The sequence below is a fragment of the Vicugna pacos genome, chromosome 3 (genome assembly GCF_048564905.1).
Source record: "Vicugna pacos chromosome 3, VicPac4, whole genome shotgun sequence".
NCBI lineage: Eukaryota > Metazoa > Chordata > Mammalia > Artiodactyla > Camelidae > Vicugna > Vicugna pacos.
This window is the reverse complement of record NC_132989.1, coordinates 14,566,097-14,593,677: the sequence shown is the minus strand read 5'-3', so window position 1 is coordinate 14,593,677 and position 27,581 is coordinate 14,566,097. Positions and strand designations below refer to the sequence as shown.

Genomic DNA, 27,581 nt, shown 5'->3' with positions numbered 1-27,581 from the left:
CCCCTCGGCAAGAGAGTCAGGATGGCTCCAGGATTAGGCAGGGTCGGAACCCAGAGCTCCTGGCTCCTATTCCATTGTTCTTGGGGCCGTCGTGGCAGTTGGTTGCCTGACCCATTGCATACCGTCCCTTTTTTCTGAGAAGGAAGGAGAGAGCTGGGGGAGGCCACAGTAGGACTTGGGCACCCCCATTCAGAGGGGTTCCTCACGACTGGGAGCATGGATGCTAAGTGGGTGGCTGGGTCGTGGTCACTGCACCCAACGTGCTGCATCGGTTTGGCTGTTCAGCCAGTAGATGGTGCTGAGTGTCTGTCCATGCCGGGCTCTGGGGATACAGCAGGAGGACAGGAGGGTCCCTGCCCTCATGGAGTTCCCAAGACAGGAGGCAGCCCTTAAACAAGGAGTCCAGAAAATAAAGTAGTCACCAGCTGGTGGGTGCTTTGAAGGAAACAGGATAAACTGGAGAGCAGTGGGATGACCTGCTTTAGGAAGGACGGGCCAGAGTGGCCTCCTCAAGGAGGCAACACTAAGGCCAGAGAAGCAGCTGGCCTGGGTGAGCTGGGGAGCACTCCAGGCAGGGAGATCCGGTGCAGGGGCCTCTGGGGAATTGCTTGGGGTGCGACAGTTAAAACAAGGTGGGGCAGAGGGGCCAGGCCTCCCAGCCCATGATGAGGGCAGTAGGGGGCCTGGGGTCTCAGCGGGGAGTCAGGCCTACTTCTTGTTCAGTTCTCTCTCCGTGGCTGCTGGTGGGTATGGGAAGCAGGAGCTGCAGGAGGGAGGCCGTCGAGGAGGCTGTTGTGGCCACGAGGCCAGAGGCTCAGATAGAGTGGTGGAGCATCCAGCAGGGCCTGAGCCACTGCCCTCCCCTGGGCTGGGAGCTGTCTTCGGATCCTCTGAGAACGATGATTAGCCCATAACCCAAAGCCTGGCCCCATTTTCTGTCCAAATGGTTGCATTGCCCCTTTGCCCCTCAGTCCTGTTCCAGTCCCAAGGCTCTTCTTGCAGATAGAGGTCCCCTCCCACCCCAGCCAAACAGGATCTTACGGGCGTGTGGCCTAGCTGGCATCCTGAGAATCCGAAAGTCTCAGGGCTGCCTTTGGCTGTCCACAGGTGACAAAGACGAACCCAGCTCACCTCCCGCTGACCCAGGCTGCCCTGAAGGTCCTTGCCCAGAAAGCCACTGAGGCCAAGTCTCCTCCTGCCAAGACCCCGTCTTCAAGTGGGGTGAGCTGGGGAACCAAGGGGTCCAGGGCCCACCCTGAAGGGGATGGTGATCAGAGACCACAGAGGGTAGAAGGCTGGGCCCAGGCAGGGGCCTGAGTCCCAGCACCAGCACTTAGCTGCCCAGTAACCTTAGCACACATACTTGCCTCCCTCAGCCTCTACTGCCCACCTTAAGAGAGTTGTGGGGGTGTTAAATGAGGCCTGTGTGCTAAGCAGCCCACAGGGTGCCCAGATCTTACTTCCCCTAATTTCTCCTTCCACTCTCTCCTTTCACCAAATTAGACTGACAGTGCTTTGGGAACACTCCCTGTGACGAGTCCCCAGAACACCCCTGCGCAGGCCAAAGTGACTGACAAGCTCAGAAAGCCTGAGGTTTCTACAGCCAAGCGGGCCACGGCCACTCCCTCGGGACGCCCCAAAGCCAAGGCCTCTGGGACCTCAGACGACAGTGACGACAGCAGCGGCAGCTCTTCAGGGAGCGAGGAAGACGCTGAGGGGCTCCAGACGGCCCCGTCAGCCCACAGGCCAGGTGAGGGTCCTGGGAGGGGAAGGCTGGAAGCCAGGGTGGAGCCCCAGCCTCAGGCCTCTGCTCTCTGCCTCCACTTATTCTGGGACTTTGGCCCAGGCATCCCACACGGGGCCTCAGTTACCCCGCCTGCCCAGCTGCATGAGGAAGTTGGTCCAAATGATGTCAGAGACCTCTGATTCTTCTATTTGGCCACTCTTGGCTTTTTGGTATCAGGCTCCCATAACTGACCACCCAAAAACCCCAGGGCCATGCCCTCCCCCACCACAGGATAGTCAGGAAGTATAAGTAGGGCCTCAGGAATGGAAGAGTCTGGCGCTCAGATGTCTTCCCTAGAATGCTGTGAATAGCAGCTGACCTTGGAAGAGCAGAGGGAGCCTTGGGCAGGAGAGTGATGCACAGACAGAGGGGCCAGGCCATCCCAGGGCCCTCATGAAGGGCTCTGTACCACCCGGCTGGCAAGGGGTACCTGGACTCCCAGCGGGACACCTGTGCTTCTCTGGTAGGTGCAGCCGCCTCCAAGAGGGAGACCTTGGTGGAAGAGACCACAGCAGAGTCCAGTGATGATGAGGTGGTGGAACCTTCCCAGGTAACTGCAAGGGAAGGGGCTGGCAACCAAGGGGTCTTGGGGCAGGAGCACCAGACTAGGCTCCTGCCCACCTAAGCAGCGTTAGGCCGAAGCCATCCCCTGGGGTGGGGGTCTGGACCCTTCCCAGGGGCCCTCCTCCCCTGAGGTCCCATTTCAGCATAAAGTCATGAGTAGTGGACTCTGGAGTCTATAGAAAGGGCTTGCCTTGATTTTGATGATTCCCAGATAAAAACATTCTTGAACAGATGGAATTTCTTTTAAGGTTATCATCTATACATGGCAAGTGCTACTGCTTTTTCATTCACATTAGTACTAAGAAATTTCCTTTTAAATGTGCCTGTATAAAATATGTATTAATTAAAATAGTGCAGGAGGTACACATGGAAGGTTTATGTGCCCATCACCCGCAGGACCGGCCATCTCAGGGGTCCCTGGGCTGCTATCCTCAGCGGGCCATGCACTGGGCTGGGTGGGGCAGGGCCCCCGCCTCTTTCACACTGGGCTTCTTCAGTCTCTCCTCTCAGGTTATGTGACCCCCAGGCTGACTCCAGCCAGTTCCCAGGCTTCAAAGGCTTCAAAGGCCACTTCCAAACCAGATCCCAACCCCTCCATTTCTTCTACTTCGATCACCAAAGATGCCTTGGACGGCAAGCAGGAAGTGGAGCAGCCCCAAGCAGCAGGCACCATGTCCCCTAAAACAGGTGAGTCAAGGGCTGCAACGAGGACACATCAGGACATGGAGTGACAAGGCAGTCCCTCCCTCAGGAGCAGTCCCACCAGCAGGATCCTGTCTGCCAGCAGGGCCTCCCCAAGTGAGGCCTGGTACCCCTATGTCAGGCCTGGAGGTGCTCATGAAACTGCGGGGGGCCCACCCCAGGTGTCTGGCTCCTGTGGAATGCTGGTGCACCTGGCAGGGTGACGGACTCCTGCCTTAGGGGACATGCACCTTGACTTAAAGCTTAGACCTTGGTTCTCTGTAGCTGTCCCTGTTGACTTTTCTTCCTAACAAGTGGGCTCATGATGAGGGGTGTAGGGACTTCAGGATAGCTCAGATGGAGGGCGGGGCCACATTTGGAGAGGTCTCCAGCACATGAGGAAGACCCTGGGCGAGGGACTGACTGGCTCCGAAGCCTCAAAGAAGCCCCTGGCCGCTCTGGGCCTCGGTGTCTTAACCGTATGGGGCGGGGGCGGGGGGTGGTGCATCCAGGCAGTTTTCTATGTGTGGTTATCATCTGTACATGGAAACAAAATAGCCACGTGGTATTTCGGGGGCAGTCTGGAGTGCTCAGGTCACCCAGCCTGGGGCATCAGTCACCTCTGACTCTGCCAGCGTTAAAGGACAGGTGTCTCACAGGGCACACCTGGGACAGCTCTAGGGGTTCCCCAGCCTTGGTATTCTAGGGTGTTTGTAGACAGGAAGCAGAGAAGTGGGCTGCAGGGAAAGAGTTTTCCCAGGTACAGTGTCCTCCTCAGCCTCTTTCTCTACCATCCTTGCCAAGCCTTGTGTAGCCTTCTCTACTCCTGTCCTTGCCAGAAGCCCCACAGGACTGAATTGGGCCTCCATCTGTCCTGGGACCCCCTCTGCCTACCTCCCCTGGCCCACCAGAGCTCTGGGGCATGCACTGCTGCAGGCCCACCGCAGGGCCAGCCCTGGCTCCTGATGTTGAACAGGACCAAGCCACCCAGCACCTCCCAGAGCCCAGTGTGTAGTTGCTTTTGTGCCCTTGAGGCCCCAGATGGAGAGGAGATCTGCCAGTCATCTGGAAGTCAGGGGCGGCGTCGGGACATATGTGGATGTCCTGCACCCTCCAGCCCATGAGCTCTCAGCCTCAGCCTGCCTGGTGCCGGGTCGGCAGAGGAGTCATTGCTCACTTTCTTCCCTTTGTGAGAGGCGGGTGCGACAGGGAGACATTTTAGAGGGGGCTGTGGAAGGGTTTTTTCACACGTGTAGTCAGCACACAATTATCAAAGGAGAGCAGAGGCGTGGAAAATTCTAAACAAAGGCTGTACCAGAAGTCACTCTGGCAGGCAGTGAACCTGCTTAGTCAGCCACCATGTGCGAATATGCCGCACCCAGCACCCCCAGGCCAAGCCGCCTGGACCCCTGACCATGAACGGCTGTAGGCTCACTGTGTGCAGACGGGCACAAGTTAAACGGCTGCATGACCTTCACCTTTATTATGAACCTATGGTTTAGAATAAGGGGAGATCACTGTTCATCCCTCCTTTTACAAACAGGGAAATGGAGTTTGGTTGTCAGACCTAAAACCCACCTTCCTCCTGTCTGACCTTAGATTTCATTGATAGATTTCAGGCCCTTTCATTAACATTCTGGAGTTATTTTCCATCCCCAACCCAAATTTGAGTTTTTGGTATGAGGAGCAAGAAAAGAGCTCTCAGTTAAAAGCTGGTGAAGAGGTGTGGGCGCGACCCAGTGGGGCCCCCCTTTCCCCGTCTGTACCGTGTCCAAGGAGGTCAGTTCTGTGCTGGACCCCCTTGGCTTTCACACCACGAGAGGTGTGTGACCTGATTCTCCCAGATCTGTGACCCCAGGTCCTCTCTCTGTAGGCAGAAGAGAGGCTAGCACCACACCTCAGAAGCCCCAGAAGGGACCTGGGAGCCCTCAGGCCTCCACTCTGGCTCTGCAGAGCGACATCACCCGGCGCCTCCTGAGCGAGCCCTGGCCCCTGAGCGACACGCAGGTGCAGGCCTCGGTGGTGAAGGTCCTGACGGAGCTGCTGGAGCAGGAGAGGAAGAAGGCTGTGGATGCTGCCAAGGAGGGCGGCCAGAAGGGCCGGCTAGGCCACAAGCGGAAGCTGTCAGAAGACCAGACGACCGCCAAGGCCTCCAAGAGCAAGAAGAAGAAGCTGCTGGCGGCCGGGGAAGGCAGGGAGCGTGCTCCCTCCCCAGAAAAGGCCCCCAGGACTCCCAAGGGGAAATCCAAGAGGGACGGAGTGAGTGGTAACATCAAGGAGAAGAAAGAGAAGGAGTCTCCCGGCTCCCAAGGGGCCAAGGAGAAGCCGAAAGGGGGGCCAGGGACGGCGAAGGGTGAGGGTGGAGACGAAGGCAACCCGAAGAGCAAGAAGGAGAAGAAGAAATCCGACAAGAGTAAGTGGCCAGCCGAGCACACTGCCCCGGCTGTGGGGGGGGCTGCGGTCACCACGCGGGCAGGCGTGCGGGCGGCCCTCAGCCAGCGCAGGGGGTGCTGCGTGTGGTCGTCAGGGTCATGGGGGCAGGACTGGCAAAGCCAGAACCCAGCCCTGGACCTCCAGGGCCACTACGGCCAGGGAGGTGATCATGCTCCAGGGCGTGTTCCGCTCTTGGAGCTCCCCCCCGCCCCGCCCCCGCACCCGCCCCCGCACACTCACAGCCGCCACAGCCACGCACACCTGCAGCTCAGGCTCCCCGGGGTCCCGGCTCCTCGCCAACAGCCGCCCCTCCCTCACCTCGCTGTGCGACAGGGCCTTGTCTAACTCTCACACCAGCCATCTACAGTAGGTGACATTTCATTCCCATTTTACAGGTAGAAAGTGTCTTTTTAAAATAAATGTGTGGAAGTTTTAAAAAGTGAGTTAAAGAAAAACGGTTGTAGTCCAGGTGGTCAATCCATGGACAGGGCCCCCGGAGACCTGCCCTGTCTGTCTCTCCACGTTGACCCCAGCACTTAAGATTAACATCTGTTGTTTAGCAAGTTTCCTTTCTTCCCTTAGGAAAAAAAGACAAGGAAAAAAAGGATAAGAAGAAGAAAGCTAAAAAGGCCTCAACCAAAGACCCTGCCTCACCATTCCAGAAGAAAAAGAAGAAAAAGGTAGAGTGAATTCCTGAGGGGTCTCCGGCCAGAAAAGGGACCCAAACCCAGTCCCCAGGGTGCGTGTGATCAGCCCCAGCCTGTGCACTGCAGGGTAGGGGATGGGCGAGCCAGATTTGGTCCCTCTGCCCTTTCCATTCTCGGGGTCCAGTTGGGGGCTTGTGTGTTGTGAGACACTGGGGAAGAGCTGAGGGTGGTGAGGCCACCCTGAGGAGGCACGAAGTCTGTGTGTGTGTAGGAGCCATGAGCCATGGAAGTGGCCCCGTCTCGTCTGTGAAGTAGAAGGATATTCTTATGGTGGGTGAAGAAAGGGGAGCCCCTCCAGGGGGCAGGGAGGCCAGGTAGGCCGTTGCAGGTTTCCAGGTGAGAGGAAACATCCCCTGGGGTGTGTGTGCCCCAGTTGGCAGGGTATCCCCACCGCAGAAACACCCATCTGCTTCTTGCATGTCAAGGCCTGATCACCTGAAGAGGGCGCCCTCAGCACCTTCCACACGAATGCAGTTCTCACTGTGGCCAGCAGGGCCCCTGCTCTGGTCATAAAAGCTGCTGCTGAGAGTTCTGCGCTCCTTCCTCCAGGGTAGATGGGGCACCATCCCTGCCCTGGGGGGTCCCTGTATCCCCGGTATCTGTTCTAGGGGAGCCACGAATCCTCAGGAGGAACTATCAGGTCCCCTGCTTGTGGGGGCGGTGAGGGTGGGGAGATGCTTCAGGTACGAGAGCCCATCACGCCTCTCTCCTCACAGAAGAAGACGGCAGAGCAGACGGTCTGAAGGACACCAGGCGGCAGGTACGCTTCCTGAGTCTGGAATCCCTGCTGATCATTCACTACCCGGGGAGGGCAGGAGGGCAACTGCAGCTTTTGCCGTGGTCCCAGGGAGCTAGACAGGGCTTCGTGGGTGGGCCCTGAAGGGAAGGGGGTGTGGAGAAAGAGGTTCCATTCCTCAAGGTCAGTGGGTCATGCCAGGAACCAGAGCTGCAGACCCAGAAGGATCCAGAACAGTCCTAGCAATGACTGACCCTGAGCATACCATGGGAGGTGGGCACTGAGGTGGTGCCTCTTGTGCGTGCGGATAAAGCTTGAGGGCAGGGACGGCTCAGTCACTCCCTCACCTCTGTCAGTTCCTTTTCCTTATGATTTTGTTATTCGAGGGCATTTCTTCATGGGAAGAAAGATGGTTTGCTCAAAACAAGCCATTCTAATGGCTCTGTGCCTCCCAGGTGATGGTAAAGGGGTTGAGTGCTCTGCCAGGCTGAGCAGGCCCCCGCAGCCACCCAGCCGCCTATAAATGCGGGTAATACAGGTCTGGGCTGGTGGTGAGGATTCACTGAAGTTAAATTCTATCTAAAGCACTCAGCCCATTGCCTGGGACATGGTCAGCACTAACAAGGATCCACTGTGGTTAGTTAATGTGCCTTCCCTGCATCGGAGATGCCAGATTTTGATTTTATTTTGTTCTCCTAGATGGAGAAAACAGTCGGGAAATCTTACATTTGAGCATGTTTCCTTTGCCCAGATTTCTTAGCCAAGTAGTGATCAGTTCCATGCCTCTGCCCTTTGCCCACCGTGGGTTGGAATTGAAATTTTTTTAACTTCCCCTCCCTCCCCAGAAGATGGCCTGCTGTGGTGTCCATGCTGGCCAAGCCAGTGAGCTGTGCAGAGCTCCCGTGACCTCCACTCAGTGACCCCAGGCTGATTTCTGTTCCGACACAGGATGCTACGTATGGACATGTACAGTATATATATATTTTTTTAAGTGACCTGCCCCTCCCTTCTCAGACCCAACATGCCCAGGGGCCTCGGGACTTCCCACCTCTGCCCTGCAGACCCGACGAGGTTCAGCCTGCAATTCCTCCCACACCCCTGGTCTCCAGCTCATGCTGAGGCTTTGTCCTCCTTTTGTTAGTCTTTTCCTCATTTTGTTTGTGGGTTTTTTGGTAAGAACTCAAAAAATAAAAGACTTGAAGGAAAGGTGCAAGTTCCCAGTGCATCCAGGGCAAATGTTTTGCATTTATTCTTGGGAGAGTCTGACACTTGGAAGTGAACAGACCATCGCTCAGGATTTATTCTTGACTGCGTATCAGGGCTCTGGGATACTGTGGTGAGTGAGACACAGGTTGCCAGAGGAGACTAGAAGTGCCCTGGTGTGCATTGGGGTGGAGGAGGCTGCCTGAAGGAGGTGGTATCTAAGCTAAGGGGGAGCTCAGGCATGGTCGTGGTTGGTTTCCAGATGCTGGGGTAGGACAGGCAGGTACCCAGAAGCAAGAGAGAGAAGGAGGGCCTTCCAAGTCACCTTTTGAAGTTAGGATGAGCTGCTAGCGGGCAGGCTCTCTCGAGGTAACTAGTGAAGAATAGCTGGCAGGCACAGTAGGAGCAGAAAGGTCAGTTAGAAATGAGTTGTCCTCATGTGTAGGCAACAAAGGTTCTGCAGCGATGAAGGCAAGTGGAGGAACTCAAAAGATGTGGCAGGGTGTTGTCCACAGGGCATAGTGACGGTGGGCGGTGCGGAGGCCCACTTCTCTGGGCCCAGAGCAGTGCGGAGCGCCTGAGGTCGTGGAGACATCTCTCCGAGACTTTTAGCCTCCCCCTAGAGATAGTGGGAGGTTATGCAGAAACAGCACTGGGCTGTGGATGTCTGGAGAGCCAGGGTGGCATCTGGCTGCATCCTTGGGGCCCTTGGGCAAAGCCCATCTCGGGTAGCCTCTCTCCCCATAAATGTGTTGGTCTAGAGCAGAGGCAGCAGAGCAGTGTCTTTAAACTTAGAGATGGAGGGGTTTCACCGAACTTCCTGATTTGGAGCTCCTCTTGAAAAGTCCAGAAGTCTGACAACAGGGGCCTCTGCTCCTCCTGGCAACAACCGGCTGGGGCTCTGCAGCCACCCCTTAAGTAGGACAGAGGCCCCCAGTTCCACAGCCCCCACTCCCTGGTGGTCCCGACATGGGGGCCCCGTGTTGTCGCCATCTGTCATCACACTTGTACCATTCTTAGTATAGAAATGAAAATGGGGACGTGAGAAAATGGAAGTTGGACCCACAGAGGCTTGTGCTTAAAGAGCTATGGGCAGGAGCCTGTTTCTTTTTGGAAGTAAAGGATGTTCCTGTGTGTTACACGTGGAAGCCAAGTGTGTCTGTGTCCAATGACTGCAGCACCCCAGCCTGGCCTGGTCCCACGGGCATGTGTTTGGGCTCCCTGGACTGCATCCTCCCACCTAGACCACAGGGTTCACGGTCTCCAATTAACCCCCTTGGGGTAACCGAACCAGACCTAACAGAACAGCCGAGAGCTGCAAGCGTTCTACTTACTACCTTTATTTTCACAGCTGTGGCCCTGAGGGCTGATGACAAGCTTGGCTGCGCAGCAGGAACTAGGGGTTGGCAGAAAGTGAGGAGGGGCTGTGGGTGGGGAGGTGGTTCTTCCTGGGGGGTGGTGGGGAGAGGGGAAGGGTGGCTCATCCTCCTCTTAAACAGGCTGGAAAGCCGAGGCCGGGGCGGGGAGGATGGCAGGAGTGTCCGTTCTGGGGCTTGGGATACTGTTGTCTCTTCTCCCTGCACCTGCCCACCTCGTCCACGGGCCTGGATCCTGGAGCTTCATGTTAGAGGCTACTGTGATGTCAGAAATGGGTGTCAGCCTAGTTCATGCTCCACCTCCCTAGGCCTTCTGTCCCTGCTAGTGTGGGGGGCTTTGGGCAGCAGGGCCCTGCCGCATCATTAGTCTAGGCTGTTCTGATATGATTTGTTGTGTCCAAGGATGATGGAGAACCAGGTGCCAGAGTCCCCTGGAATGAGGCGCAGAGTGGGAGACAGTGTGGGGAGGGGTGGGTAAGGGAAGGAGAGAGCGGCTAGGGTTGTGGAGCAGGGGAGCAGGGAAGCCGTGGCCATGCAGGGCTGGCTGGGTGCTGGCGTCTGCGTCTGCTGTTCTCACAGGATGACTACAGAGAAAGAAGCAGCAGGTTAGGGTCGGAGTCACCTGAGGTCCCTGTCCCTTCCCGCATCCTGCAGCCGCAGAGCAGTCGAGGACTCTTCACCCTCCACTGCCCCCTGCTTTGGTACAAGTATTGACCACCATAGCCCCTAAAACCCCCAACCCTGGGCCTCATCTGCAAAATGGACGTTGGAGAATGGCCTGGAGTCATCCACCATGAGAGAGGTGGTCCCTCTGGGGATAACCTGCTGGGGACCGGATTCCCTACAGGGGCCCTTACCTTGGCCCAGATCTGGCTTGGTCACGCCCAGCCCAGAGGACAGATCCTCCATTTCCAGTGGGTCTGCAAAGGAGCAGAAAGGCTACTTGTTAGCTAGAGTCCAGCCCACAGCACCCATTGGTGAGGGGCCTGGGAGGGGCTAATTCTTCCCAGCCTCGCCACAGGCCTGGCACCTGGTAGAGCCATTGCGGATGGAAGGATGCTTGTTGGATAACAGCAAGTGCCAATGAAGTATGGCCGGGCAATCGAGTAAGCCAGGCCAAGGAAGGGGTGATGAAATCAGATGGTTGGATCTGGAGGACTCCTGGATGCATGCGTGGATGGGTAAAAGTCACAAAAGGAATGACTGAAGGATCAATGAGTAAGTAGGTTAAGTGTGGACATAAGGAGAAAAATAATAGATGCACAAACAGATGAGAAATGCACAAGTGGGTGGATGCATGGCTGAGTGGCTGTTCCCCAGGAGTTGCCTGCCGCCTTGAGTATCCTGGCCCCGTGCGTGCCAGGAGGGACCTCCTGCCCCTCAGCCTTCCTGGTCCTTCCTGCTCCTGGCGCAGTGGCCACTGCTTACCACTGCAGTTATGGTGCCCGCGGCTCCTGGTGTGGGGGACCTCGGTGCCGTTGGGGAAGACGCACCAGCAGTAGCCGATGCTCCCATAGCACTGGAGCGGCATATAGTTGCCGTTCTCGTCGCACTTGGGCCTGAACGTGCCCGGGTGGATGGCGGGGATGCGGCTGACCTCTTCCTGGCACTTGGTCAGTACTGAAGCGACAGGCACGATGAACATAGTGAGTCAGTGGGCTCTGGGCCAGAGTCTCAGCCGAACCAGAGATCCACATGCCACTGCTGTTAGTCTAATGCCTCCTGCCCAAGTGGCTGTACTTCTACCCATTGCACGGATGGGGAAACGGGCCTGGACCGGTAAGGTCCTGGATCAAAGAGGCTATGTGGTTAATTCATCCCAGAACATGATTTCTTCTGACATTCAATGCCTGTTGGGGTTCAGAATTGCACCTAAGATTCTGATTTCTAGAGAAAAGCAGTGGACACCTTGGTAAGTCTGAGCTTCCATTACTGGGGGCATATCTAAGTAGAAGTGGGGGTTACCATGTGAGGGAGGTGTTGTAGAGGGGATTCAGACATTAGCTGGGAGTTGGTCAAGAGAGCATCTACGGTGCCCTCTCTGAATTTACGATGGAGACACTGAGGCCCAGAGTGGAGTGGGCCATTGATCTTCCACTTCTGAAACAGCCCAGAGAGAAGAGACTTGCTCAAAGTTGCACAGCAAATTAGCACCAGGATAAGAACACAGCCCCTTTAAGGCTTTAGGGCTGAAAGTCCTGGTGTTGCCCATGATATGGAAGAACCCCAAGGCTCTCTGGTCTGGTACCTGCTGGCTGTATGGCCTCAGAGAGGAGCCCTCTAAAAGGTGGGAATCATGGGCCCAGCCCCCTCCCGGGAACCCACAGGGGTGCAGTGCTGGATGGGGAAGGTCATTGCCATGACTCTTGGGATGTTTTGGGTGGGTTTTGCTTCAGGTCCCCTTGCACAGTACCATCCTCCACAAGGGAGGTTACCTTCTGAAGGGAGGACTCTGTACAGACAGAATGGAGGATGGGGGCTGGGGGCAGCCACGCCCAGAAAAACAGGCAGGAGAGACGAGTAAGCGCAGAGGGAGGCTGGGAGAGTCCTGTGCTTGGATTGGGGAGTGCTCAAAGCCCTACCCTTTGCAGCTCCAGGGGAGCTTGAGGGAGCGCCCAGAAACCCTGCCTCCCCAAAGCCCCCATTCCATGTACCTTTTGTTGGAACTTCAAAGGGCTGCTCCTCCTGTGAGTTCTTGCTCATTTCAAACAAGAGCCAATAATGCATCCAGTTCTCAAAGAGCTAATGGGGATAGAGGCAGAGGGTCAGGCTCAACTGCCCTTTCCAACACCACCTGACTTTGCCCCTGAGGACAGAAGCATGGAGGGCCAGCTTAATGACCCACATGGCTTGGTTGAGGTGGTTTCTAAACTCCAAGCACACTTTCATGTTTGTGGCTTTCGAGGTGCTGGTAAGCTGTCTCCAACTTGCGGAATGGCTTCCCTGGTCACCCCGCCTCTTCCCAGGCCTGCTCTAGACATCAGGAAAAAGAGGGGACCAGTACACGGAAGCCTGCTGACCTTCCAGTTCATGCCGTCCATGGTGCTCTTAAGGTGTTTCAGGTTCTCTGGGAGGCTCCCCTTCAGCTGCGGGTACACCTTCAGGGGGTCAGCCTTCTGCAGGGTAGCAAGGCAAGAAGGGAGGTTAAAAAGAATTTCCTGGTCTTCCATTCCGAGAGGTGGACCCAAGCTGTGCTAAGCTTGCAGCCTACACCTCAGCATATTGGAGCTGGTGAGGGTGGCAGGTAGTGGTACAGGTAATCTGGCTGCACGGCTCCAAGACCCCAGCGCTGGGAGTCATGAGAACCAGTTCCAGGCCCAATTCTACCAATAACCCCTGGTTGTCTACACCTAAGCTCCCTAGTCTTCAGGCATGTAGATGAGATCTTTCAGGTCTCATCTCTTCCAGGAGGACTTCCTTCCAACCCCCAGCTAGCTCAGGTCCTCGGCCTGTCTTCACAAAGGCCCCTGCACATCCCTCATCACTTGGTCACTTGTCTGTCTCCCGTGCTAGCCTAGGATCTCCACAGGATTGGGAGCTGGATCTGACTGCTCCCTGTTGTAGTCCCTGAGCCTTGCATGGTGTCTGGCACAGGGTAGATAGGCAGTAAAAATTTTGGAAGGAAAAAATGAGCTTTGCACCTTGGTTTCTCCACCACAAACACTCAAAAACGCGGGTAGTAGCGGGGCTGAACTTCATGTAACGTTTAAGGGCCACACTTGGCATTCCTTCGCTAATCTGGTGAGCCCGTATTAAATGTCTGCTGTGAGCCTGGCGTGGTGTAGACCTTGGAGTGCAGCCTCAGCAGGGGCCTGGGGCTTGGGGGTGCATCACCTCACTCACCAGGAGCAGGTGCATCACGTGGTCCTGTGTCATGTTGCCATACTTGGTGGCATTCTGCATGAGCTGTGGAGGGAAAAAATGGAGAGTGTTAGGTTACCAGCACTGGCCCATGGAGAGAGGGGTCCTGGAGCAGAGCTGGCAGCTGGGATCTGGGTGAGAGTCTCGAGTTCCAGATGTTCAACAGGCCCATCTCTGACACTTCCAAGTGTGAGAGCTCGAGCAAGTCACTACCTTCCTGCCTCAATGTCCTATTGGTCAAATCTGCATAAGCTTTCCTGCCCATGGCTTTGTGGACAGAAACATTATCCATATATTTTATCAAGGGCTTTGAGAATAGGAGGGACTGTGAGATGCTCTGGGAAAGAAGAAGCACTTCGTAAATTGTGGCAGGCTGGGCCCTCCCAGGGATGGCCCCAAGAGGCTCTTCCCCTGCCCCTGGAATTCCTCTTCCTAAGGTAGGCCCAGTCCTCCCCTAGCAGTCAGAGACCCCCCTCCCCAGCTGGGCTTTCCCTGGGCCGGCAGTCCTCCCCTATTCCTTGGTATCTGCCCGCCATCCAAGCTGGATAACTCCTCCCCTCTACCGCCCTTTGGTTATCCTTACCTGTGGGCCTTGCATGGGCAGAGCCTGCATCAGCATGGGGGTGGCCATCCGCATCTGGCTCAAAGGCTTGGCAGCTATAGGGGCAGGAGATACAGCATGAGTGTGGCCCCAGTGCCTGGGGAAGAGGGTATTCAGATCTGGGGACCAAGATCTCAGACCCAAATGAGGGCCTGGAATTCCAGACCAGAAGGAGAGGACAGTGGGCCCAGGTGGGTGCAGGAATGGGGGTCTCTGAGGTAAGGGATGTGAGGGTGGGGGATGTCAGGACAGACAGGGGACACGCACGTTTGGGAAGCTTCATGCGCAGGTTCTCCAGCTGCAGGTTCTGTGAGGTGACAGTCAACTTGTCCAGCCGGCCCTGCTGCTGGTACAGGAAGTAGGCAGTGGTGGCCTGCCCAGCCAGGAGAAGAGCCATCAGGACAGAAAAGCCTGTGTACAGGGCTCCGCGGCTGCACTTGCTGTTAGGGGATGGGAGGAGATAGGTCAGAGGAGAGTCCAGGGGGGTGGCTGCCTCAAGGACTAGGTGGGAGTCGGGGAATGCATGCCCCATTTCCAGCCCCTGCCCTCATCTACTCCTAACAAACACACAAGTGCCTATGAACATGCAGCTTGGAGACATTCTCCCAGCCCCGTACGTCCCACCATTCCTGCTCCTACAGCTCTCCCAGGTAGAAATCCTGGAGCCGCCCCTGGGCCTAGGCTGCCTAGAGAAGAGCCAGGGACAAGTGCCCTGTCCGTTTGGGGCCTCAGTCCCTCCTGTGCATTGAGGGGTTGAGATGGAAGGTCTCCCCAGGTTCCCTCTGCCAGGGTGTCTCCTGAGGATCAGGGCTGCTCTCTAGGGGAAGGGGGTTTTCACCCATGCTGCCCACCCAACCCCTGCAGTGAAATCAGGAAAAGAAAGCAACTAGGACCTGGATGGCGGAGCCTGCAGCACACCTGAAAAAGAGAAGTGAGGCCTTGCCATTTTAGGAGTGGGCTCGGGGCCTCTGACAATGCCAGGCTGGAGCAGGGCCAGGCACCATCCTCTCTGGGAGCACATCCTCTGTCCCAGACTCTCCCTGTGCCTCTGATCAAGCCTCGTGCCATTCTCTGGGCCTGTTACATGGGTACCTCTCACCTCAGCAATAATAGAATTTGGTGGTCTTTGCAGTAAGATCTGAATGTGACCACAGAAGTGTTCTGAATGGTAACGTCCACTCACGAGGAATATCCACCCAGGAGGGGTATCACCAGGAGCAGGGTGTCTGAGCCTGTATGACCTGGAGAATTTCTCTTGCTCTCTAGACTGGCTGTCTGCACAAGGAGGGGTGGCCCGACCTCAGGGAGCCTTGCAGCTGTTGGCCTCCAATACGGTTTTGAGGGCACAGGTACATGTTACAGTATGGGGGATGTAAGGATCCTGTCCCAGGGCCCTGAGAGTTCCTGACCTGTTCTTCCCACCTACCCCAGGGGTAGAACTGTTGGGACCCCACTGGAAATTGAGGAAGAGACTGTACCCTGCTTACTCCAGCAACCAGCAAAGAGTTTAGGGAACACTGGGGAGAACTTTCTGCCTAGTAACTCATGACACCACAGACATGGCTCATTCTCATTGGCTCTCTGCTTGCAAGCCCTCTGTGATTTATGGGTCAAGGCTCAGACCACGGGATAATTATTCTGAAAAAAGAAAGCAGAAGCCCCGTGTGGGGAAAAAGAGGAGACCAGACAGGGGGGAAAAACAAATCCTATTTCTTGGCCGTCCCAAGGAACAGGGGTGGCCTGGCCTCTAAAGGTGGTGAGATGTCCACCCAGGCCTGGGTCTTGCCTGGGCTCAAGCTCTACATTCTCTCCCCTTCTGCAACCTCACACCCACTCCAGTCCCAGCTCTGCCTCCCACCATCCCTTCTCTGAACCCATTTCTCATAAGGCCTGAGGATCTAAAGTCATACTAAAGATGAGACCACTGGAATCCTGATTCTGCCACTCCCTTAGCCTGGGGACCAGAAGCAAGTCACTTAACCTCTCTGAGTGAGAAACTTGAGGTAAGAACATCTACTCAAAAGGTTGTTATGTAAAATAAGATCACAGGGTAAAACTCTTGGCTCCATACCTAGCACACAGTTAGCACTATAAGTAACCCTGAGCTCTAGTCTCAAGAGAGTTAATAGTTAACTTTAGCATCTGGTTTCCTTCCTCTTTATGCATCTTGATTGCCTGTCCCTGGTTCTGGATGAGTGCCAACTCTTTGTCACCCCTCTCTTCACTTCCTCCTTTCAGCTGCCTCCTACTTGCGTAACAATTGGCCAAAATCAGGAGCCAACCAGAACTAGCAGGAATCATGACACGAATGTTGCCAGGCAGAAGTGTTCATGAAAGGGTCCGAAAACAGGCCCCGCCAGTTTTAGAAGCAGTAATTGAACTAAGAGAAAAACTAGGCAAGGATTTGACTAGGGGGCACCCTTTCTGTTCACTAAGCCCATGCTGGGTCTGCAACTCACTGGGTGGGCTGAGCTCAGAGGGGACCACCTCTCCTCCCTGCAAACAGTGCCTCTAGAAGAGTCTCAGGTGGTAGAATGAACTCAAACTTTGAAATCAGGCTGGTCCTGGGTTCAGATTCTGACTCCAGTATTTAGTTGTGATAACTTAGGTAAATCACTAATTATATGAGTCTCAATTTTCTCTTATATAAAAATGGGGATATTAAAGGGCCTGACTCTTAGGGTTACTGTGAGTATTAGGATTGAGTTTAGCATTTAGTTATGTGTCTGGCACATAACTAACCACAGTAATTACTAACAGTGACTAAGGACTGGTGACGGGTATACAGCAAATAAGAACTATTATAACTACTATCATCGTTTTTATTATTACTATTATTACTGAGAACCAGAGAGAAACAGTGATTTATACAAGTCACATGTGACAGTAGCAAAACCTAGATGAGAATCCAGACCTCACAAGAGAGCCCTCCTAGCCATGGGATTCCCAGGATTTTCACAGACCAGGCTCTAATGGTCTCTACCTAGTGACCTGTCCTCCAGAATGCGGTTCCTCATAACATCTCTGAGTGTCTCTCCCAAACCCCTTTCTGCCTGTCAACAGCTGACATCATACCTGTTAAGTCCCTGTAATTTACAAATTATTTTGGAGATTGGGGGGATCGGGGACATTGGGGTAGCTACAGTCTAACCAGCCCCCCCTTTTCCCCAGGGAACCGCATGGAGGAGGCCATACTGGGACTGGGGAAAGGTCCTCAGGATGGCTTGCTGGTCCTTTGCTTCAAGGAAGAGGGGCACAAATGTAGCCAGAGCCCCCCTTGCCCTTTCTCGACCCCGACTCCAACATCTCTCAATCGCTCCTGTGATAACAGACATTTCCATCTACTTTACAAGGCACCTGCAATTATAATCCCCTTGATACAAGCATGTATACCCATCCATGGTAGTTAGGAGGAAACTCCTGTGATGAGCTGCTTCTACCATTCTCTTTTAGAAACTCTGCTGCTCCACCTAGAATCCATAATATTTTCAAAATCTTGTCCAAAATTTCTAACCTAGGGTTCATGGCCCAGCCTCAGGGGCCCTGTGAACACCTGGATATTGTGTGAAACTCAAAGGAAAGAGTCCAGAGCGCTCTCCTGATTTTCAGAAGGGAAGCACACGATGCAAAGAAAGTTAAAATCCCTGCCCTAGAGGCGCCCCCTCATTTCACAAGAGGTAGAACCAAAGCCCAGGGTAGGCGAGAGACTTGCTCAAAATTGCCCAGTTAGTGTTGGAGTCAGAGTCCAAATCTGCACCTCCTTCCACAGCACCTCTCCTGTTCACACGTACCTCTCTGGGGCTGCAGGGCGCTGGCCCAGTATGGGCAGCTGCTCGTGGTTAGAGATGAGGTCGCGCTGGTCTTCCATGGTTCTGGCTTCTGGTCTTCCCCACGCCTCCTGCTGCTGCTGCTGCTGCTGCTGCCTGTGTGTCTGGGACCCTGAGTCGCTGGCTCACTTCTTGAAGTTGAGGCTGAGGAGGATTCTGATTTGTCCACAGGAGGCCACTCCGCCCACCTGGTAGAAGTGGAAGTGAAAGCCACAAAGCTGGAAATACCCCCAACTCGGGCAAAGCTGCCTTTATGGGGCAGGATAGGGAGGGGGAACTCCCCAGGCAGGTGGAAAGGCCAGCATGCTTCCATTGGCTGCCCAGGGCCCTCATCACTTGTTTCTGGGCAGACCTTTGGGTTCATAAGGCTCTTTGGATGTTCCAAGAAACAGGCAAACGTTCAATCCCTAGACAGGAAATCACTTTGAAGCAAAAAATGCTGAAAATGCTTTGTTTGTCTCTCCTCTCACCCATAGATGAGTGGGCACAGAAAGGGGCTGCTCCTTTTTTTTATTATTATTTTTATTGAAGTATAGTTGGTTTACAATGTTGTGTCAATTGCTGGTGTACAGCACAATTCTTCAGTTATATAGAACATACGTATCACTTCTTTGTGAACTTAGACAAATTCCTCTCCTCTCTGGCCTCAGTTATGTCATCTAAAAAATGGGGGAGGAAAATTGCATTCAGTGTTCCCTCTCCTCTCTTCTAACTCAAGCATTTTTTGAACCTAAGTCCATGCTTCTAAGGCTCTGGTACTATTATTTGCCACCACTTACCAAGCCCTCCCTTGTACCAGGCATTGTACTAATCATTTTACATGCTTTGTTTCATTTCATCTTTACAGTGACCCTTTGAGGACTGTTTTATTATCTCCATTTACAGACAGGGACACTGAGGCTTTGAGAGGTTGTGTGCTTGCCCAGGATCACATGTTGCAGGAATTGGGCTCTTGATGTTAACCTCTCTACCTTTCTGCCTCCTGATGCTCAAATTGTGTCGCTCACATTCATGAGAGTGGGGGTCTCTATGGGGAGGGAAGGAGGAGGGACTGGGAAAGGGTACCCAGGGGCGATTTAACTGTGTTGGCATGTTTCACTTCTCACTATCTGTGGCTTATAGACCATACTTGTTTTTATTAGTCTTTATGTCTTTTGTGTGTTTTAAAATTGTCATTGATAATTGTGTTTTAAGTTTAAGTACTCTGTGGCTCTAAGATTCAATGAGTCTTAGATTTCAGAAGTCAAGGGAGATAGTATATGTGTTCTGTGGGGAAGGAGAAGAGCTTTCATGCAGCTAGACCTGAATTCCAAGTCCCAAGTCAGAAACATCCCAGGTCTAAGACCTGAGCCTGTTTCTCAGCATTTCTAAACTGGTTTTTCCCTTTGTAAAGTAAGGACAGTTGTACTAAACTTGCATAGTTGTTATGTTAAATAAGCATTTGGCACAGATCCTGGTACCACAGGAGATGCTCAAGAAATGAAACTGTTATTATTCAAATATTTACTAGTAAGATATTTTCTGAATAATCAAGACAAATGAAGTCATACAGCCGCACAAACTTGGGCTGAAATGTTCATAGCACTGTTGTCTGTGATAGCCGAAAACTTGAAACAATTTAAATGTCCATCAACAGGTGAGTGGATAAACAAAAATGGAATACTACTCAGCAACAGAAAGGAGTGAACCCACAACCTGGATGAATCTCAAATAATTATGCTGTATAAAAGAAGCCAGAATTCAGGGGGAGAGTATAGTTCAGTGGTGGTGTATGCTTAGCATGCACAAAATCCTGGGTTCAATCCCTAGAACCTCCATTAAAGAATTATAAATAGATAAATAAACCTAATTACCTTCCCCCCACACACACACACACACAAAGAAGAAGCCAGAACAAAAGAGTATATATTGTACAATTTCATTTAGATAAAATTCTGGGAAATGCAAACTAACTTGCAGTGACAGAAGGCAAGTGAGAGCTGCCTGAGGATTGAGGGAGTGTGGTACAAGATGGGACAAGAGAAAGGGACGACAGAGGGGCACAAAGAAACTTTGGATGTTATAGTTATGCTCGTTATCTTGATGTGGGGCTGTTTTCATGACAGATGTGTGTGTCAAAGCTTACAAAATTGTACAATTTAAATACGTAAAGTTTATTATATGTCAGTTATACCTCAATAGGACTGTTTAAAAAATGGGACTTTTAAAAAAGATTTCTTAAAACATAAGCAACAAAGAAAAATAGGTAAGTTATGCTTCAAAGGACACTATCAAGAGAGTGAAAAGTCAGCCCACAAAATAGGAGAAAATATTTACAAATTACATATCTGATAAGGGTCTAATTCCAGAATACATAAAGAGCTATTATAACTCAACAATAAAAAGACAACCCAGTCTCGGGGGTAGGATATAGCTCAGTGGTAGAGTGTGTGTTTAGTATGCATGAGGTCCTGGGTTCAATCCCCAGTACCTCCATTAAGTGAATAAACAAACAAATAAATAAATAAAACTAATTCCTCCCTCCCCCCAAAAAAGACAACCCAGTCTCAAATGGGAAAAGGATCTGAGTAGACCTTTTTCAAAGAAGATATACAGATGGTCAATAAGCACATGAAAAGATGCTCCACATTATTAGTCATTAGGGAAATGCAAATCCAGGCCACAATGAGGTATCACTTCACACCCACTATGATGGCTATAATCAAAAAGATAATAACAAGTGGTGATAAGGATGTGGAGTAATTGGAACTCTTACATATTGCTAGTGGGAAGTAAAATGGTACAGTTACTTTGGAAAACAATTTGGTAATTTCTCAAAAAGTTAAATACAGAGTTACATATGACCTAATAACTCCACTCCTGGATATCGACTCAAGAGAAATGAAAACATATACCCATACAAGAACTTGTACACAGATGCACACAGCACCATCATCCATCATAGCCCCAAAGTGAAAGCAACTCAAATACACATCAAATAATGAGTGAGTAAACAAAATATGGTATATCCATACAATGGAATATTATTATTAAATAAGTATTATTTATTTAATTCAAAAAAGGATTAATATTACAATAAAACTAATTTTTTGAAAAAGGAATTAAGTACTGGTTCATGCCACAAAATGGATGAACTTTGAAAACATTATGCTAAGTGAAATAAGCCGGACACAAAAGGCCGCATATTCACATAAATTCCATTTACGTGAAATGTTGAGGCTAGGCAAACCATAGAAACAGAATGTAGATTAGCAGTTGCCAGGGGCTGGGGGGAATGGGGACAGGGAATGATTGTAACGGGTGTGGGGTTTCCTTTCAGGATGATGAAAATATTCTGGAATTAGACAGTGATGAAGATTGCACAACTCTGCGGATACATGGAAAACTACTGAACTGTATGATTTTAAAAGCTTGAATATTATAGTATGTGAATTTATAGCTCAACTTAAAAAAAGATTACTTGTTAATGATGGCTAGAACACATATACCTTTGCTTCCTCTTTCACTGGGCTTCTGTCACTAAAATAACAAATTGTCTTTTTCTTTTTTTTAAAGTGTAAATATAAAATTTACAAAGAAAACAGAATACAAAGCAGCAGGATTTTGGAAGCTGGAAGGCAGGTGGATTAGAGGTAGTCCCTAACAGACCCCAGAAAGCTTAATCCTAAACCTGCAGCTAGAAAAGCTGAGGAGCCACCTACTTATACTGAACAGGCTCAGGCATTGGGGTAGGAGGCCCCTGGGTGGGAGTACAGGTGGGGCTAAAGAGAGGATTGGTTGGAAATTTGTTTAAGAAGCAGTTGGATATCCATGTCCTCTCCCTTCCTAAGATTTGAAGTCTATCCCTAGGCCCAGGGCAGGGGATGGGCCCAGTTTGGAAGCTATGAGTCCCAGCCCTCTCCCCCACCCACTTCCCAGAATGCTAGAAGCCAGGCCTTCTCTCTCCAGGCAATAAATTAAAGGATCCTTCTCCAGAGAGCATGACCATCCCACAAGGAATGATGTAAAGATTCTCATCAATGAAACAACACAGCCAGATAACCCTACAGGGAAGCCCTCAGTGAATAAGCCCTACTTACTGGTCACAGGTTCCACATGATTTTTTAGACAATCAAGGCTCATGGGACATCTGAAGAAAACCTCTAATATAAAAGAGAGTAAACAAAACAAATAACCAAACTCCAAAAAAGCACCATGGGGGAAACAAACAGTCATTAATAAACAGCCTTAGGGAGATAAAGGATGATATTGTACCCATGAAACAAGAATAGAAAGCTATAAAGATAGAAGTACTATTAGAACAAAAACCCCACATCTCTTAAAGATTAAAACTACAAAGGCAGATATTAAATAATAAGTAGATAAAAGATAATTTTTTTTAATCTCCTAGAAGGTAAACCAAAAGATAAAAAGAAAAAAATAGAAAAAGTAAGAGAATTAAAGACCAGTCCAGGAGGTCCAAAAGCCAAATATCAGAGTTCTAGAAATAGGGAAGAGAGAAAATACAGGGGAAGATGTCAGTGAAATAATCCAGTTCTATTTCCAGAAATTGAAGACATAAATTTCCAAACTGAAAAGGCCCAGTGAATACCAAGGACAAGGTACGAGAATAATTTCATGCCAAGGCATATCAAATGAAGTTTCAGAAAAATAAAGACAGAGAAGATTCCACAGAAAGGAAAAAACAGGACAGATAGAAAGTCCCAGGAACCAGAATGACTTTGGACTTCTTAGCAGCAACCTTTGAAACCAGAAGATATTGGGTCAATGCCTTCAAATTTCTATGGGAAAATGATTTATACCCTAAAATGTTTACTGAGCCAAATTATCAAATAGGTATGAGGGCATCATTAAGATATTTTCAGACATTCAGTATCTCAAAAATTTTTCCTTCCTCAGAAAGCTTCAAGGAACACCAAAACAAAAGTGTTCACTAAAAATAAAGAAAGACTTGGGTCATGGGATACTAAACTTTAACTCACGAGAGAGAACGGGGATCCCTGGGATGACAGTACGGTGAAGTCCTGGGAGTTAAGTATAGCAGATCCACACTGGATCAGGCCCAAAGGCTCTGAAAGACATTTCCTCAACAAGACAAAACTGATAGATATCTGACATGTCTGAACACACTGAGAGGCAATTTAGATCATTTTTAGACAGTATGAGGTTGAATTCTGATAAATTCATAGAAAATTAAGCAAATGAGAAACCAAGACAACTATTAACTCTTGGGAAAACAAAGGAGATGACTAGTCATCATACTATATACTATGCAGCTCAGCTATGAATGGCATTTACATTGTCTTAATATGGTAAAGTGTGAATACCGATCTAACTAAAAATAGAGGCATTGGAGAGGATGCGAGGACAGGAGGAGTCACCTAGGGAGACAGAGGAAGAAAGAGGGCTAAATCTTTGTCTTCCACAGTGAAAAGCCAACCAGATGTTTAAAACTGAAGAATCAAACAGTAACAGTACCAGAAGTCATTCAGAGATACGGAGGTAAATACCAAAAGAATCAGCGAAAAGTGTTATAAAGTGGCATGAAAAGGAAGGTGAAGAACTGTTGGTTTTCACAGCCAGCCTTTTAGAAGGATTTGGTTCTCTAGATACGTGAATTTATAACTTTGATACAAATTAAAATTACATTTAAATAAAAACAAATGCATCAAAGTCAGTTGATTCTAAGCTGATTGTGATAACAAAATGGCAGTCTAAAGCCTTTTCCTTGTGAAGAAGCTTTAGGCCAAAGCTGAAGATGACCTAAAAGGTCATCCGGTCCTCACCCACAGGAGGCTGAAGATAATTCCAGCTAGGAGGATGGGTTGGAAGACAGCTCCCTCCTTCTCTTCTAATAGACTAAGAGGTCTCACTTGTCACAGAGGTCAGGACTCAGGCCTGACTAGATATGGACAGAAGGGTGAGACCAGGATGCTGCTAAGTTTTCCTGCTTGGATGACGGAGAAGATGATGTCATTCACAGAAACAAGAAGTCCTTGGCACATTTGAGGAACAGAAAGAAGTACAGTGCGTCTGAGCCTAGTGAGTGAGGGGGAGAGTGGTTTCAGATGCTGCTGCAGGGACAGGCCAGAACAGGATGGTGCAGGCTTGATGCAGCTTAGGTATTATTCCAAGGACAGTGGGAAGCTGGTGGAAGGTGTCAGGCAGGGAGGGGCTGGGGCTGGTTTATGTTTTAAAATGATGTGTGGCATAGAGATTTACAGGGGGCAGGAGTGGGAACCTGGAGATCAGTTAGAAGCAAAGTAGTTTAGGTGAGAGACGGTGGTGACTTCAGGTGGTGGTGAAGACAGGGAGAAGTGGATGGGTTCAACAGCTGTTTTGAAGGTAGAAACGTCAGGACTTGCTGTGGGAGTGAGGTGAGAGATGGTGCCAGGTTTAGAGCTATACAATGGATGGTGGCATTCACTGAGATGGGGAATTTGGGAGAACGCATTCCAGGACAGGTAGACCCCAGAGTTTTGATCCCGGCTGTATGCTGTGTGACACCTACACCTACATGTAGACATCAAGTAGATGGTTGAAGATACCAGACTGAAACTTAAAAAAAGAGTGAACATATACATTTGTAAATTGTTAACCTGCAGACAATATTTTAAACCATGGAACCAGAACTCAGCTCTGGGGACCCTCAATCTATAGAGATGCAATGCGGAGCAATGCTGAGCAGTACAGAGTAGTCAGGGAGCAGAAGGAAAATGGGGAGAGGGTGTGATCACAGATCCCAATAACGGAATGAAGGAGCGTCAGTTGTGTCAAATACTAATGAGAGGACAAGGAAGACAACCACTGAGAAATGCCCGCTGGACCTGGCCACGTGGAGGTCATGAGAGATCTTGACAAAAGCAAGACTGAGAATTGGGTTCTGAGGTGACCAGGAGGGAAGAAGTGAAGCCAGCATGGAAGGGAGAGCAGAGAGGTGGGGGCAGCCCCTGGAGGATGCAGGTCATGGTGTTCCAGTATGTTTGTCCAGGTGGGAAATACTCAGGAGGGAGGGACTGATAATGCTGAGGAGGAGGGGTTCTGGACAGCGAGTCCCTGGTGCTTCCACAGGGCTGCTCCTCTACAGCTGAGGGGCTCTGCTGCCCAGCCTCCTCTCCAGGCAGGAGTGGTTCTAGACTGCCTCTCCTCTAAGGCAGCCAAACCTGCTCCCTGCCACTTCTTTTCCTGCTCCCCAGCTCTCCGACTTCCCTACTCAGCCTGGCAGCTTATTTCCCAAATGCTGCCACCAACAGCCCTGTCTATCCAAAGTATTTGAGCAAAAAGTAAGACTTCCTGAATTATATCAAGGCCTTGGCTCCTGACTTTTTCGATTTGGTGGAGCTCTGTCTCAGCTCTTTGATTGAGTGTAAATTATTTCAAGTGTTTTCTCATTGTATTGTCACAATGGCCCCGTGAGTCTCAGGGAGATTAAAAGAGATGTACAAATACTAGCTAAGTGCCAACAAGTGGCAAACCCAGGATTTGAACCCAGGTCCTAGCTATCTGCAGAGGCCATTCTCTTAATTACCATGCCTTACTGCCCCCAACAGACCCCTCACTCACTGTGACCAGTCTTAGTGAAGGCCATGCCTCCTGTAGCCCCTATTTCCAAGGGGATGGATTCCTTCCCAATCTTTGCTTCATGTGGCAATTACTACCTCCATTACTCTCCAGACCAGCTTAGTATCAGTTCACTAGTTCTGTCCTACTCAGGAATGATCCTTTTTGAGCATTTCCTCACATCCCTGGGCATCTGCTTAGATGCCTCCAGAGACAGAGCTCACTACCTCCATGAGCAACTGTTCTAGGCAGTAGAATAGTGTGGCAATCCAGAGTGTGGACTTCAGTTGGTTGAATCTCAACTCTGCTTCCTACTAGCATCCTATGCCTCAGTTTCCTCAGCTGTAAAATGGTATTAATAGTAGTATCTACTTCCTAGTATCATTATCAGGACTAAATAAGATCCTGCCTTAAGTTGCTTGGTAAGTGCTTGATTAAGATTTAGCTACTGACACTATCATCACTGTAATTTTTCTGGAGGTAGAGCTACAACTTGCTCTCTATAACCTCCACCCTTTGGGCCTAGCCCTGCCCCAGGGAATTCCACCCTCTTTTGCACTCCTTGCAGGTCATTCCTTTTGTTCTGCATTTCTCAATTTGCATTTTTCCCTGATGCCAGATTTCCTTTTTTTTGCAAGCTCAGTTTGTTCATAACACTAACATGATTTTCCTAAGATCATGACTTCCCCCTGGTTGTTTGCCAGGCACCTCAGTGTTGCCAAACATGTAGCTCGGGGGTGGGACAACGGTAGCTTCGATGCCTCTCGCCTCCTGCCCTCACAGGCCTGCTTGTTTGTTTCCAGGCTTTTGCATTTCCTGGATTTGGATTCTCTGTCAGTGGGCCTCACTGAATGCATATCCTAAGCATCTACCATCCGGGAAGGATTATGTCAAGATGAAGAGCCCAGACTCTAGAGCCAGACAGAGCCAAGCTGAAACCCAGACTCTTCTGCTTACTTGCTATGTGATCTGGTCCAAGAAGCCTCCCTGAATCTCAGTTTCTTTATCTGTAAAATTAGACTAATAACAATCTTGCCTATTTCATAAGGTGCTACCAGGACTGACTAAGATAATGTGTATAAAACTAGTGCCTACCTCAATAAATGTTTGCCATTAATATTCTAGTGCCATGCTGTCTAACAAGGCAGCCACTGGCCACATGTGGCACCTGAAGCCTTAAAATGTGGCTAGGCTGATTTGAGATGTGCTGTAACTGTAAAATACACATTAGATTTCAAAAACTTAGTACAAAAAGAAAAATTTTCCCCCCAGTGAGGGAAAGAGAAATGGTGTATTTGGTTTGGGGGCATGTGATTTTTCAGTCACCGCACCCGTCTCCTAGAATGTACTTGAGCTGTCAGGGCTCCCGAGACATTACAGAAATCCAATCTCCTATCTGTGAAGATGGGGTAACTGAGGCCCGTAAGAAATGGGCTATATCTAGGGTCACAGAAGTTAATGGTGGCAGAACCCAGACCCCCCACCCCCAGCTTGTGGCTTCCTGTCAGTATGTTGCCACCTGATGGCCACCTATGTATGACTGCTACGAGCTCCAGAGCCAGGGGACTCCCTTCAGGAGCAGCACTCTGCTGCCATCTACTTCCTAAGCCTCAGCAGAGACGCAGACAGGGAGGGTCTTCCTCTTTCTACTCAACCCGATTGCGATGAGCCCCAGCCTGCCAGGGGGAAGGCAGCATAGTGACTGAGGAGGGCACGAAGTGTGGCTGGTTACAGACAAGTGCAGGTTTGAATCTCTGCTCTGCCCCTTTCTAGTTCTGTGCCCCTGGACAAGTCACTTAACTTCTCTGGCCCTCAGTTTCCCCATATGTAACATGTGGATAATAACAGCACTTATTTTAAAGCAACGGAACGAGGTAATGCCTGCAATTTTAGTCAACAATTATTTACAGCAACACGACTTAACACACTGTTCCTGGTGTCAGGACACAGCAGTGACCTAAACAGACAAGTCCAGTGGTTCTCCAAGTGTGGTCTCCAGGCTACCAGCACCAGCCCTACATGGGAACTGGTTAGAAATACAAATCTGCAGGCAGGCCTCCATCCCACATCTCCTGAATCTGATGCACGCTGAAGGCTGACAACTGTTGGACTTGGAGACACAGACCTATACATCAGGTGGGGTTAAGTGCTATGAATGTGGCAGGTACACAGCTTGAGAATGATGGCCAGAGGTGGGGCAGGGGGCAGAAACATTAATTGATCTGTGATCAAGGAAGGACTATCTG

General features: G+C 50.7%; 2 protein-coding genes and 1 long non-coding RNA gene across 6 annotated transcripts in view; 2 read left to right on the top strand and 1 right to left on the bottom strand.

Annotated features, from left to right (window-relative positions):
- TCOF1 (treacle ribosome biogenesis factor 1) overlaps positions 1–8,113 on the top strand; it is a 35,297-nt gene extending 27,184 nt beyond the window's left edge. For both annotated transcript variants that reach the window (XM_072954794.1, XM_072954786.1), the window contains 8 exons: positions 1,108–1,221; positions 1,504–1,750; positions 2,254–2,336; positions 2,848–3,037; positions 4,905–5,444; positions 6,047–6,144; positions 6,888–6,931; positions 7,753–8,113. In XM_072954794.1, the coding sequence (XP_072810895.1) occupies positions 1,108–1,221; positions 1,504–1,750; positions 2,254–2,336; positions 2,848–3,037; positions 4,905–5,444; positions 6,047–6,144; positions 6,888–6,914 (1,299 nt within the window). In that variant the 3' untranslated portion in view covers positions 6,915–6,931; positions 7,753–8,113. The remainder of the gene's footprint in view (positions 1–1,107; positions 1,222–1,503; positions 1,751–2,253; positions 2,337–2,847; positions 3,038–4,904; positions 5,445–6,046; positions 6,145–6,887; positions 6,932–7,752) is intronic.
- Positions 8,114–9,434: 1,321 nt separating this feature from the next.
- Positions 9,435–18,072, bottom strand: CD74 (CD74 molecule). 2 transcript variants are annotated; one of them, XM_006220537.4, is made up of 9 exons: positions 17,740–17,990; positions 14,216–14,388; positions 13,931–14,004; positions 13,330–13,392; positions 12,507–12,602; positions 12,141–12,228; positions 10,915–11,106; positions 10,344–10,406; positions 9,435–10,070 (listed from the first exon to the last, which is right to left on the bottom strand). In XM_006220537.4, exons 1-9 carry the CDS (start codon positions 17,814–17,816, stop codon positions 10,060–10,062), a joined length of 837 nt encoding a protein of 278 aa, XP_006220599.3. In that variant the 5' UTR covers positions 17,817–17,990; the 3' UTR covers positions 9,435–10,059. The 2 variants fall into 2 exon arrangements, with proteins under 2 accessions (XP_006220599.3, XP_072810915.1); XM_072954814.1 differs by lacking the exon at positions 10,915–11,106 and having other exon boundaries at positions 17,740–18,072.
- Positions 10,083–26,439, top strand: LOC140691361 (uncharacterized). Of its 2 annotated transcripts, none has more exons than XR_012066996.1 (5): positions 10,083–10,704; positions 15,215–15,297; positions 15,837–15,951; positions 21,095–21,170; positions 26,139–26,439. It is a non-coding gene; the product is annotated as an uncharacterized lncRNA (long non-coding RNA). The 2 variants fall into 2 exon arrangements; XR_012066995.1 differs by having other exon boundaries at positions 21,095–21,198.
- The last annotated feature ends 1,142 nt before the right edge of the window (positions 26,440–27,581 follow it).